The sequence below is a fragment of the Amblyomma americanum genome, chromosome 8, assembly GCF_052857255.1.
Source record: "Amblyomma americanum isolate KBUSLIRL-KWMA chromosome 8, ASM5285725v1, whole genome shotgun sequence".
NCBI lineage: Eukaryota > Metazoa > Arthropoda > Arachnida > Ixodida > Ixodidae > Amblyomma > Amblyomma americanum.
Window position 1 is genome coordinate 93,003,799 of NC_135504.1, and position 14,232 is coordinate 93,018,030.

The following is a 14,232-nucleotide window of genomic DNA, read 5'->3' on the forward strand; positions in this document are numbered from 1 at the left end:
AGTTACCGTACGGTAGAGCTAAAGCTCGCCGGACAGGGGCCGGGGTCTTCCACCGAAGCCTTGTTCATTCGCTCAAATTAATTTCACCAATTACAAATCCAACAAAAGGCAAATTTTGATCATCGGTGTATATTTCCATATGTATTCTTTCTGCGTAGCAGCGTTCTCTACTTTTCAATGCACCGATTAAAGCGGCCTTCCAGTATAGCCAATTTATTCACAATTAATCGCAAGGCAGGTGCTATGCTGAGCCAACTTGACGCACACAAGCCGTTAGGTGTATGCGGGAAGATAAGATGTCTAGCACGGCCGCCATCACCTCGGACTATATTACGAATAATCAGCGGCGTCACATGAGGCCGGCGTACGTTTCTCCGTACTCATGCTGCCGTTTTGGAGTACCTGTGCTTCATTTGAAAGCCTGACGTAAAGGATTCTAGTACATTATATGAAAAGCAGTCAATGTGGGGGTAGCCCACGCACTTTAGAACCACGCTAGAACCACGCATTTTGTGCCTTGAGTTTTGTGTAAAGGCTGTTGGGCTGATGCCCCGTCTGTCCCGAGGTCCACACAATATTTCACGACAAGTTTTCTACCAGCTATCAGCGCTTAAATAGAGAAAATAGCCTCGATCCGCATCGATCACTGGCACAAAGCCGAGAAAGGCTCGTAAACAAATCACGAAACAATATAAATTACAGACAGTGACTACATTTGCTCCGGCAACTACAGTAGAGTGTAGCTCTCACTGGAGTGGATGGATGAGCGAGTCAAGGAGGCTTTATGAACTGAACAGTTATTAGCGAGTGGTGGTAAATATGGAGGTGCGGCACGACCGTATTTTAGACGCATTCTACTAAGACGTGCCGCTGCGGCCACTTATTTTCCTGTGAATTAAAAATAAAAACAACTCAACTATTTTTTTTATTTACTAAAGATAGTGACCTAATATAATACCGAATAATTCGCAACCGGAGGTCTTTTTTATGCACAGTGTTAACGCCTTTTTGTGATGTTTGTGCTTTTGTGCGCTGCGAGTATCTTCATTGTTAGGCCTCTTTTCGTTTTTAACTGTAGCTCTGAGCGGTTAGGTTTGTTGATTGTTCGTCACTCTGATCTTTAGCGCTCCGTCATGAGCATGGAGACGGAGGTCATGAGCAAGTGGCGGAGGTACCGTATCATCGAAAAAGAGTACAGGGAACTTTTGGAAGAGCTCGGTATCCGACGGCCACCGTCTACGCATCTGAAATCCTCCGGAAGCAAGAGAACGGGCGGCGAAGCGGCCTTGGACGTCGTCAGCGCCCCTCCACTCCCGCTACCGTCCGGAGCAAGCAAACGGCCGAATAGCGAAGCCTGCGCAAGCGGCGCTTGCGCTAGTGGCAGCGGACGAGCTATTTCGTCGCTACCTGCAGACCCGTCGATGCCATCTGTTCAGAGCGAGCTCAACGAGCAGGCTTATGTGTCCGAGAGTTGCGCTGAAAGCCTTTCTAGTGAGCATACCGCTACCTCGTGCGACTCAAGCGATGAAACCTCGTCCACGAACAGCCTTACTGCTGAGAACGTGGAAATGGGCCAGCCTCGTGAGGAGTCTCCTGAGCTTTGTTATCGCCATCTCTCGACAGCGCAGGAGTTAGCTAGCATAGCTAGCAAGCACAATTTGACGCACGCCTGCATCAACGATTTGCTGGACTTCTGCCGTCGGCGTGGGATTGTAGAGCTCCCGAAAGATGCAAGGACCATCATGCAGACGGAGCGGAAAGCTAATTTAGAACACGGCGACTCGTTTGTGCATTTTGGCCTTGCTGAGGGAATTCAGCATGCTGTTGGCCAAGGACCAGCGCCTGAGAATGTCGAGCTGCACGCAAATATTGATGGGCTGCCTCTGCATAGGAGTAGCCAGACTGCACTCTGGCCAATTCTGTGCAGAGTAATTAACATCAAGAAATCTGAACCATTTATGGTCAGTGCGTACTGCGGTGCAGGGAAACCTCCATGCCTCCAGGAATACCTCAGGCCTTTCATTGATGAAGTGCGCAACCTTAGTTGCAACGGACTGATGGTGAAAGGGGTGCACGTCAATGTGTGCTTAAAAGCCGTGATCTGTGACGCTCCAGCAAGGAGTTTCGTGAAGGCAATCACTGGCCACACAGGCTATCATGCCTGTGAACGTTGCAGCCAAAAAGGGCACTATCTGGAAAACAGGATGACTTTCCCTGACCTGCATGCACCACAGCGAACAGACTCCTCTTTTCGTTTGCAAGAGGATCGGCGCCATCACACTGGTGTTTCACCATTTACATCTCTGAACGTAGATATGGTGAAATGCTTTCCTACAGAGTATATGCATTTAGTCTGTTTGGGGGTTATGCGGCGGCTCCTTAGGAATTGGATATGCAAGGGGCACGCTGCCAGGCTGAGCCGGGCTGACAGGAGTGCACTGAACGACAAGCTGCGAGAAGCAGCAACTGCATTTCCAAAGTACTTTCAGAGGAAACCGAGGGGCACCGAAGAACTCGACAGATGGAAGGCCACAGAGTTCAGGACTTTTTTACTATACCTGGGGCCTGTTCTCCTGAAATCCATCCTGTCTGATGAGCTTTATAAGCATTTTTTATATTTGCATGTATCTGTTAGGGTACTTGCCTCTCCTCAGCATCACAGAGACCTCAACCATTTTGCTCACGACCTGCTGCGGTACTTTGTGCAAGAATTTGGCAGACTGTACGGACAAAAACAACTCGTGTACAATGTGCACACCCTTGCACACTTGGCAGAGCAATGCCTGGAGCATGGCACTGTCGATGAGTTCAGTGCATTTCCATTTGAAAGTTACCTAGGAAAGGTAAAGAAGAGACTGCGGACGACAAATAAGCCTCTGGCGCAACTCAGCCGACGAATGTCGGAGGTGAGGGCGTGCACACCGCTCTCTACAGGACAAGTGGGTGGTGACATGAAAGTCGGTGACTGCTTTCTGGTGGATAACTGCGCTGTAGTCATTGTTGATCTCCTGGGGGGCAATGCCAAAGCTGGCATCTTGCCAAATGGCAGAGAGTTTTTTAGAGTCCCAATTGACTCTTCAAGGATGGACGTGCGTCGCTACAGTGCTCTTGGTCAAGAAACCAAAATCTGGCCCGTTTCGTACATCAAGAATAAAGTTCGATGTATAAAGCTTCAGTACAAGAGGGGGCATGTCGTTTTCCCTTTGCTTCACCTTCAGTGAGGCTTTACATTTCTGTGGTGCCTGAAGGATTTTGTGCCTCTATTAAGATAGCTGCAGATTGCAGCATCTTGCTTGAAGTGTTAATTGGTGCTGAAGACAGCAACTTCTACATCACCATCCTTTGCATGGTTTGGATTTGGTTGTATGGGGCTTAACATCCCATAGCGACTCAGGCTATGACAGACGCCATAGTTGAGGGGTCCAGAAATTTCGACCGCCATGCAGTTCTTTAACATGCACTGACATCGCACTGTACAAAGGCCTCTATAGTATTCAATGCTCATCAAAATGTGACTGCTGCAGCCCGGATGGAATCTGCATCTTTCAAGTCGGCAGCCAAGCACAATAACCACTGAGCCACCGTTGCATACTAGATCTGCATTGAAGCACTTGGAATTTCATCTTTTGGGGAACTTCAACTTTGAAGCTATAATGGCCCTCTTCAGGGCCACCCAAATTTACTGGCAGGGTCGTTGCTGCGCCTCTAGAAACTCCAGAACCCTCTTGTTCCCCTGAAAGTATACTCTCAACTTGTTAGTATATAACAGACTGCAGAGTAGTGGGCAAAGAAAGATATTGAGAATGCAAGGCTGAATTAACACGCATTTATGTTAAATGTTAGGTAAGGCTAGTGCATGCAGCTTAACTGCTTGTAAGTGATGCATTAATGACATGATTACAAAAAAGATAATATGGAAATTTAACTTGACAAACCTAGAGTTCAAACATCATAGGAGAGAAGGGATGCTCACTCACCTCTGGAAGTCACTTCCTGGCACGGAAAGTTGTTGCATCGAATAATAAGTTTGAAATGACCTGCTTCTAAGCAGTGCACCGCTTCTTAGTGTCCACCAGCAAAAACGGATTTCTGTCACTATGTAGTGCAGTGGCATCTGCTGTGATGGGCGCCCTTAATTGTTTGTGTCCCCTGCAGCTCTTTTCTCATGCCACCTAATTTCGGGCTGCTAAGATGAGCCTATAAAACTGCACACTTAACTTTCGTAAATGCAGTTTCACCCATGTTGTAAATATGCTGAGGATGAAGTGCATCAACACTTGGTACGAGCCACACCAGAAAGTAGATCTGTTTCTAGGAAGGAGCTCCCTTCAAACACTTGTTTCAGTGCAGTCTTTGAATTACGTCACTTAATTAGCACGAGACACATCATATTTTCAGCACTTTAATTTAACATGACTATATATTGCTTTATAAAGAAATTGAATAATCTAGCTGTGTAACCATATATATGTCTGCTCATGACATGAGGCTTGGGCTATTTATACTGAATAAAAGTACCATAGAGCATCAAGTTTGTAGCAAGAAATTCGAAGCTGCTGCTACTTTAAGGGATGCCAAGGACAAATCTGATGGATTACTGCTGTCTGAAAACAAAAAAGCTACTTACACATCATAACGCTTTAAAAGGGAAGTTGCAAAAATTTAGATACATTTGCTGTCATCATTAGAGATTTTTGCAAGAAAAGTGTAGTTAAAAAAGACGGGTTCTTTCACTGGATCTGTGGTGATGCGCCATTCAATTATAAATGGTAGTTAGCAGTTTTTTTTGCTATTGTTATGAATTGAGAGAGGACAAAAATTTAAAATTATGATTTTATCTGCAAGAACTAACAACACAGAAAGCAAGAGCCATGGAACCGATTATAAGAAAGCAATAGGTTGAAGTCATATCCTCCATGCCCCTTTAAAGCTGGTGCTTCTGCCGTACGTGTTGTTTTCATTTCGCCAAAAGGAGGCACACAGAGGTGCCATGTTCTTCTTTGTCCTTAATGACTGAAGTGGATTCACCGTTTGTGGGCATAAAAGGGGCCAAGTGTGTTTCCAGTCCAGCCCTTTACATGCATTTTATGCAGTGGTAAACTGGCTGCATGGTGGCTGGTCGACAATTAATGGTTTGTTAGTTGTCAAACTCCTGGCAATAGTCTTATAAGCCTGAGAATAATTTCCATTTACACTTATAGCTTGATTAGAGTTGCAGTCTAGGCAAGTTGGTAGACAATCACACTTCTTCGAAACATGAAAAAAAAAACTTGCACATAAAGCCTACTCACAGTTAACTGGTTATTGCAACAAGAAACTTGGTGAAGAAGGAACCGAGTATGTGAAACACTTGGCTTTGCAGCCAAGCATTACAAAAAAAGATAAATACATAAGAATAGAAGAAAAGTTACTTTGATCTCACTCGCTTAATGCATGAGCAGTCAAGGAATTTCTGAATCTGAGAGTGCAGTGGGAATTAAGGGGCTTTTATGCTTGTGCTGCCTCCTTTCGAGACATGAAATGCCTTAGCTCTTTCATGAACTTTGTTTGTGCTTAAAGATGAGTTATTGTTCCTGAGAGCACTCGCATAGCAATTTTTCATTCATCAAATTTTTTCTGGGCTCATTAATCCTAGGGTTGAAAGATCAGGCTTTTAGGTTTCTTCTTTGATAGCATTTTTGCTGCAGTAAAAACTGAGAGTGCACTTCCTTCTGCATACAGGTATGCCTATACCGTCATTTTTTTCACACTGCAAAAAGTTAGAGAGCTCATTGTGTATTTTCTACCATTTATCTTGAGAACGCAGGAAATGGCTATGTGTTGTTGGAGTTAATGTGGTAGTGTAACTTGCTTTTACACCACAATTTCTTGGTCGTGAGATGTTCGACGGTCCTATGAACACCCGTTCAGGTTATTGAGATTACTTGAAATATTGCAACAGGAAACGATAGATTATGCTACTAGCTCATGTCATTAATAATACATATTGTTTTGCTTTCTCCTTGATCTTTTTATCCCCTCACCCCTTTCCCCGGCCCCTGGTTAACCTATCTTCCTTTCCTCCTCCTCGTCCTCCTCGATTTGCTTTGCATATTTGTTGTAGTTCTTTTCCAGAAAATTGAAAACTTCAGGGGTACGTTTCTTTATTCAAACATGTGCAGCCTTCATACCTGCCTAACACGTACCATCCCGATCTAATTTAGGCGCCGGTCATTGAAAAAAACAAAAACAGTACCAGCATCCCACTACAGCAACAATCCATTTATTATTTGATTATGTTCCAATGATTGCAACATTCCATGAACGAGAATTTAGTAAAGAGAGGAGGGGCACAAAAGACAAGCCAAAATAAGACTGAAGAAAAGTTTGTGGACATGCAATTCTAGCCTGCCAAGAGCAAGTGCAAATAGTAGCTGGCCTTTGCCATGATGTATATCTATAGGGTCACCTCGCTCTGTAAAGTTTAGCACGTTCTGAAGTAGGCTTGGGTTGACTATTTAATTAAGGATGTTTGAATGAAGGATCTTTTATGTGTATTGAAAGTGAAAAATAAAGAGAATATCCTGGTGAAGGCATTCTCGTACTATAATTTTGCATCTAGAAATAGTGTGACTTCACTCTTGCATTTAAAGTTGAGGAATTAGTACAACAGTGAATATTTGGCACAGCACTAAAGTTAAATACAGCCTTGAAGTGTGGTGCATGGCCTAAGTGAAGAATTGTACAGCTCAAGAGAAATTTATTGTTATTGCCATACATATTATGCCTTGTGGAAGAAAAAGGGTCGTACCATATCAGTTGCGTGCAACTATAGCCTGGTCTTATGCTAGTCCAAATTGCTACTCTCTATATTTGCAGTTTTCAAAAGCTCGTTTCCGTAGCTGTCTGTCACCTTCAGCCACTTCAGGAAATCAATATCTGTTCTGTGTATAAGATAGCGTATATCCTTATTTAATTATTGTGCTGTCGTATTTGGACTATGCGGGTATTACACGCATATTTCTTCCTGACCATTGCAGAAGCAGTAAATTGTACAGAAATGGAGAAAGGTAATTAAAGTACTTTAAATCTGATATCGTAGATGTTAGTACTTTGGAGTATGTAGACTCCTCCAACCCTATAGCACAAAGGCTGAGGTCCGTGAAGCATAAAGCCATGTGATGAGATATCCAAACTGTATAAGTAATTAGGTTGCAGGAGAATTTTATTTATGACAGCAGTGTTCTGTGAATGTCAGTGACAATGCAATCAACATCATGCTGTATTCCGTGAACTGGTACTATATCTAACGGACTATACTAATGCGTGAAGTAACAATTTTGTATTGCACAGGCCGATAAAAGATATGAAAAATACGAAATGCTCTCAACTCTATACTCCTAAATTTTCTCCCATACTGCTGATGTTGTATATTTCATTGCAATAGCAATAGTTCGTTTGGTGTGAACAGTCACATGCAAGCCTTTGCATGTGTGTCGACACTGGCAATAGTAGGCAGAGTGGCTAAATTTTGTTCTTGGGCATACACATTTACTATAGTCATGCACCTCCATGGCTTTATGCTGTGCAGCCCACAACATAAGGTATTGCATTTGCTTTGCTGAACAAATGTTGGTGAAAGGCTCAGCAATAACCACTGATGTGTTTACTTAAGATAATGAAATATAATAGCATTGCTTTACTTTGCTATACTTTTCGAGTAACTATAGCAGTTCCTATCTAAGTGACTAATTTATGGGTACAATTTAATTAAATTGTCAATTTGTACTGCAGATGGAAGCATCTTTTCCAGTTAGTTCTGATTAGTTGGTGTGGTGGTGGTTAAACGATTTGAGACACAAGGGGCAAAAATTGCCATAGACAGACGGGCAAGTCCAAGACTCCATGGCTGAAAGCCGCTGAGTATCTGAACTGGTAGGTTAAGGATTGTGAAGAAATGTGTGTTAGAAGGAACCGTTGCAGCACATAATTTTTGAAACAGGCAGGGACTGCAGATCCATACTTATGGTTTTCGTGCAGCATTTAAGCCACCACGTCGATGAGGCACCAACTACAACTACATGTGAGAAATGGGAATACTGATCTGGTCCATCCTTCAGAAGCATGCATTCTTGGACACATTTTTATGATACACAAATAGTACTAATGCGTAATCCAAAATGCGGACTGTGGCTAAAAAGGTTTCACAAAAAGACCACAGGGGGATCTGAACTGTTTGCAGCTATACAAGCAATCTGGACAAATACATGTGTATCTGGTGACAAACTTTGGAGAGGAACTTAACTGTTAACTTGTCTGCTATATCCTCGTGAAACCTGAGTGACGAATTTTTGTATGCAGATCAAGAAAACGCATTTATTAGACCAATGAGGCTATCTTATCACGATAAAAAAAGTTTTGTTGATGAAGTATTTTTTGTTTGCTTAGCAAAGCATGTGCAATATATTGCACATTGGGACTCAGCGGATGAAAAAAACAATATCATGAGAGATTATGGATAATGGGCAAGAAGGCTTTTATTGTGCCCTTCAATGATATCTCTAGGCATGAAACTGTTTAAAGCAGTTTCTTGAAGAAGTTATACAAAGAAAAACGTCACAGCGAGTGCAACGAAACTTTGTGCGTTCAGAACAGGAGGGGTTACGGCATCTTGATGCGGACTTCTGCAATGAAAGTTCGGGCATGTGTGTTGCTCCGGCTGTCCGGAAGGAGACGGGAGGCAATGGTGTTGTCTTACTGGCAGGGCGCTTCGCTGGCGGCTCATCGTCGTCGCTGCCCACATCCAATTCTGCTCTCAGCAAATCATTAGCAATTATCAGTTTGAAGTCCAGTAGACTTAGTGTGTTCTTGCTGGCAACTCCTTGGAGTTGAGAGTCTTCTTTATACTGCAACCATGCATTAACGACAGCCACGTCCGCAAGAAAACAAAGAGAACGAAGAGTCCAGCGCGTTGTCCTTGCCTTGCTTGGGTAGAGACTCACCATTCTATCGCAGAGGTCAACGCCTCCCATATTCTTATTGTACTCTTCTACGATAGCTGGCCGAGGTACATCTTTATAGACCCTCTCCTTCTTGCACCATCTTTTGCATTCTCCTACTGGCTCCTCACCAATGTGTGAAGAAGCGAACGTAATGGTCTTGTTGTCGACCCACTTAACGAGGCAAATGCCATCAGCCACATTGACAGTTTGGCAAAAGGATCCGCGGCCTTTCTTCACCAAAGCTTTGTCATCAGGGAGCTTAGAATCCTTTGGCACGCGATTCTTCATTATGGTGCCAGTTCCACACAGGCCTTGGCTCGAGAGGTGACGAAGCAGGGGTGCAGAAGTGAAGTAGCGATCAAAAAATAAAGAACTGCCTGTTGGCATGGACTGTGACAATCTAAGCACAGCACAAGCACCCACACCAAGCTCTGATCGGTCAGCTGCGAGCGCAGACTTTCCCTGATATATTTCGAAGTCTAGAACCATTCCACATGGGCTGGAGAGCACAAAATTCTTCAGCCCTGTTGGATGAGGTTTACCAGGGACGTATTGCTTTAGTGTAGTTCTGCCTGTAAACGGTATTATTTGCTCGTCTATGCTTGCTGACGGGCTTCTTGGAAGCTGGAGGCAAGCCGTCCTTATCATTTCGATGAACGGTCGCAGTCTCCACAGCCGGTCGGCTTTCTTTTCCTCATCACTGATGTCCAAGTCATTCACAACTTTTATTTTTTTTCGCAACAAGAAGAAGCGATCGCGAGTCACAACATCAGCGATTGCAGCAACTCGTGTTTGCCTTGCCCAGTAAAGACGAATCTGTGGGTATCCTAAGCAACTCATCATGAACGTTGCACCTATGAAATGCTTCATTTCGGCAGTGCTGCTATTGAGCAGAGTCCCCTTTCTTTGATGGTAGCCCACCTCACTCTTTTCGTGCATATTGCGGTAAAATTCTTCAGAAAAATATTGCTTGAAATAGTCCAGAGCTGTCCAATTCGTTCGAGAATCGGTCTCAGTATCCGGAGTATCCAGAACATCGGGTAGAGATGACACAAACGGAGCATGCCTCCAAGGAGGGAATTTCCCCACACTTGTTAATGGCCCACTGCCGGAATCTTCCTCGTCCGAGTCGTCTTAAAAAAAAAAAAAAAAACGGCGTCAAGTTCCGCATTTTGCACTTACATTGTAAAAACTTATATTAAGAAACTTACCTGAACAGGAAACATCTGGTTGTGGCGCTTGTGTTGACTTTTCGTTCAACTCGTCATCCGACAAGTCGAGATCCGACCCGTCCTGGGAGGCGATGGCCTCCAAAATCGCCTCTGCCCTGCTCAGATTCAACCCTGGCAGGGGCCAAAGAAAGCCTAAATTACAAACGTTGCTTACATATCAATTGGAAATAACTTTTTGAGTAAAACTGAACATCATCATAACGTCTTCCCACGCAGGAAAGCACTTACGGTGAACAGAATGAAAACAACCCCATGTGCTGTAGTTCAGTCCCAGTGTGCAATACAATGTACACAAAAAAGTTCAAAGTGGCCACGAACAAAATAAGCGCTTGCCTCACGATAAATTATGCTCAAAATGATGCCTGTACATTCCTGAACCTGTTCATTGCAAAGTTCAGAACATTTAGCAAAGGGTTAAGTAAATAGGGGCAACTTACTTGGTCGCATTGAATAAAACGACGTCGTCGGTATGGACGCCATTTTCGAACCTGCCCAGCAAGCGCTCCCGCGCGATTGACTTCTCTCAATCTTGGCCAGATGGCAGCACATGTCTGTGCAATACATTGCACAGGAGGACTTAGCGCGTACCGCAGCTGCAGCAGGGCTTCGACGCTGAGACCGAGTGTGCAATAAATTGTACACTGGGTCTCACGAGGATATGGTATTACACTCACCACCTATTAATTCGTTAATGTGGTGGTGTATGTTTGCAGAAGGTGACACATGTATGCTACCTTGAGCTTGTACCTCTGCTGAATGCCCTCTGAAATGTGTTCTTGACACTTTACACTCTGGTGAGAATAAAGTGCTGGCCAAAAGGCTGTTATACATGCTTCTTTAATATTCCCACTTTAATAGAAACAAGCTTCATGCGCATGTTGCACTGAAAGAAGATACATTTGACCCTGCCTGAAATCCTAAAGATGAGTGGTACAATGAGCTAATTACAATATCAGTTTCATTACTGTCTTAATGTTCTGCCCGCTCAATACACATATGGACGACTGAATAAATACCTGAACATGCTGTACACAGTGACCATCTTCATTAGAGGTGAGAAAAAAACAGCTAAAGATGGCTGACTGCATGTGCATTAATGGTGCACTTTATTGATTACCAGAGAGCAACAGCACTCGTAATTGTGGTTGTTATGATTAAAAGTGGAGACAAAAAAAAAAAAGCTTCCTTGTATGTTACACAGCAGAATTTGGCACAGAATGCGCGCGCATGCCTTGGTCTAACAGAACATGCGATTAAAGTGAATAATGGTGTGGATTTTGGCAACACCCGCCCTAAATGAGTTTTAATATGACAACAGTACGAATTGTGTTCTGTGGTTGCACATGTATCGAATGTCAATGATTGAGCGAAGCGAACCGCGTGACTCTCTATCGGGCGCGTGAGCAATGTATTCAAGGCATACGTCACAATTGTATAAGCACCATATTTTATCGCCAGCCTGGCTGTTTTTTTCTGCGCTATTGCCGTTCAATGCGCCCACCTTACATTTTCTTACAGACTGCGACGGTTTCCGCGTAACAGTCCAGGGGCGAAAGAAACCGACCACATACGTTTCCGTAGTAAATTCTCCTGACGCATTACCTAGCAAAAGATAATTAAAGGATGATTTGTGCGCATATTTGATGCAAACTTTGCTCTTGTGCTTGAATATGTAAAGGCCTAAAACATTTCTATTTACACTACGCAACATGCCAGAACACAGTCCAACATATGTCCAAGCGCGCATTATATTCTGCCTGAACTGTATGCAAGTCGTGGAAGTCGTCGATATTTGCACTTTCGCTCAACTGTATATAGGTTGTGGTAATCAGCGGGCGCTAGATGATGCACTGCTAGCTGTTACAACAGAATTGTGAATAACAGCTATTCTCTAATCCGCTAGCAAATTTGGAATGTTTCAACGAGTGAAAGGTGAAAGATGAATATGCATATGTATATATATATTGTTGCGCACAGCGATGAACGGGACGACATCGGTTTTAAGAAGCCGTCTCGTCCTTTTCCTTTTCAATTTCATGGTGTCTCATCACAGGTCGATCGTGTAAATTTCCCGTGTGCGCTGGTACAGTGCGAGCTGCTTCAATGCGTGGACTATAGTGTTTTTAAGAGAGATCTCTTTTAAGGAGAAAGCCTTTAATGGGTCATCATTGTCCGTCCTTCCGCGAAATCTGTCCCACTATAGCAGTCAATAAATAAATGACAACTCGCTAAAAAAAAAAAAACTTTTTGTGCACGGCGGGATTTGAACCACCATCCTTAAGTTCTGCAGCCGAGCATACTACCCACTACACTATACTTACTTTTTTTTTCTTTATTGCCTGGCTTTGGCTCATAACATTTAACAAAAAAAAAACATTCAACAAAAAACACACAAAACACTATGTACATAAGACACTGTCGTGGTCAGCCAGCATGAGTCTGGCTTCGTCATTCTAAAATTCACGAAGCATACAGAGCGGCTCTAGCCTCGAGAGCCACTCGGGAGGCTCCGCAGCTGCTTTCTGGATAGCCAGAAAGCAGTCCATTCTTTCCCGAAAATAAATTCGGGCAGGTCGTGCGTCTTTGTCACAATAATAGCCTGCCATTCTGGAGCGCCATATACAGTGGAGGCCCAAGAGCATTATGAGATCAAATGGTACCCCATCCTCATTGTCTGTGCTTAAATAACGAATTCCCTGCGCATCAAGTGGTAGCTCTTTCTTTATTGTCCTTTGTAACACATCCCAAAAATAAACCCCTTCCCAGCAATGCAAAAAAACATGGTCTATTGTTTCGGGCTGTTTACAAATTAAGCAGTTCGATCCCCACGGTAAAAAGAAATCCTTTCCTTCCAAAAACTTTTTAACTGGGAGTGTCCCGGTGTGTAATTTAAAAAAGAAGGTCTTTACTTCTGGTGGCACCTGCATTTTCTTTACCCTTTTTAAAACATCAGCTCCAGGACCTCCACTGTACAAGGCCCTGTACATAGGCTCTGGGAAAACAATATCACAAAGATCATGGTACAACTTCTTTCTTTTAGTTTTATACAAATAATCGCTAGAAAAACGCGCTGAAAGAAACCTAACACTTGCTACAATCTCTTTGTAGTAACCAAAAATTCCACCCGAGAGCTCTTCTGTGGTAACAACAAACTCGGGCAGCAATCGCCGCAGCCTCACCTGGCACACGGTGCGCAAGAACGGGTCTGAGACGTCGCGAAAAAACAAAAAACGGTTCACCAGCTGCCTTAAAAAGAGGTGCCCTAGCCCCAACCCCCCGTCTTTTACCCGCCGGAACAGGTTCGTTCGGCTGCAACGTTCCCATTCGGAAGCCCATATAAAGACGGCAAAAATCCGGTGTAACTTCTGAATGTGCACCCGAGAGCAATGCAAAACCTGCATCACATACCAGAGCTTGCTAATAAAAAACAGGTTGCAGACTGTAGCTCTGGCGAAAATGGAGAGATTGGTGCCTTTCCATTTTCCAGGTCTGTCACGTGCTTCTTTCGTTTGCTGTTTCCAATACTCCTCGCTTTCGCGATAAGCATCGAGCGGAACGCCCAAATACTTGCCCGGTGTCGTCGCCCACGGTACGTTGGCAAAATGGTCCGGGTGGGATGGCCACCATCCATGCCAGAGTCCGAGGCATTTGGACCAATTAACCCCGCTACCGGTGACTTCGCTGAACTCGCGTACACACCCGACAGCTTCGCTTATGCTCCCCTGATCAACCGTGAATACAGCAACGTCGTCAGCATACGCCAGCAGCTTAACTTCAGCAGCTTGCAACCTAAAGCCATTAATACTATTGTCTTCTATTATTTTCCTACACAGTGTTTCGATGTAAATACAAAATAAGAGAGGGCTGAGGGGGCAGCTCTGACGCACTGAACGCTGCACGCTAATGGGGGCCCCCAGGCACTTGTTAACAATCAATCTTGTCGTGCAGTTTCGATACGCCAGGGCTACACCCTCGCGGATAACTGAACCGACATTCACATGGTCTAAAACGGAAAACAA

At 44.0% G+C, this 14,232-nt stretch overlaps 1 protein-coding gene and 1 long non-coding RNA gene across 5 annotated transcripts in view; both read left to right on the plus strand.

Moving 5' to 3' along the window:
• LOC144101998 (uncharacterized) overlaps window positions 1–14,232 on the plus strand; it is a 122,607-nt gene that overhangs the window by 41,874 nt on the left and 66,501 nt on the right. The gene's annotated exons all lie outside the window — the stretch shown is intronic.
• On the plus strand, window positions 973–3,223 carry LOC144101997 (uncharacterized). The gene has a single exon (XM_077635243.1). It carries the CDS (start codon window positions 1,134–1,136, stop codon window positions 3,219–3,221), a length of 2,088 nt encoding a protein of 695 aa, XP_077491369.1. The 5' UTR covers window positions 973–1,133; the 3' UTR covers window positions 3,222–3,223.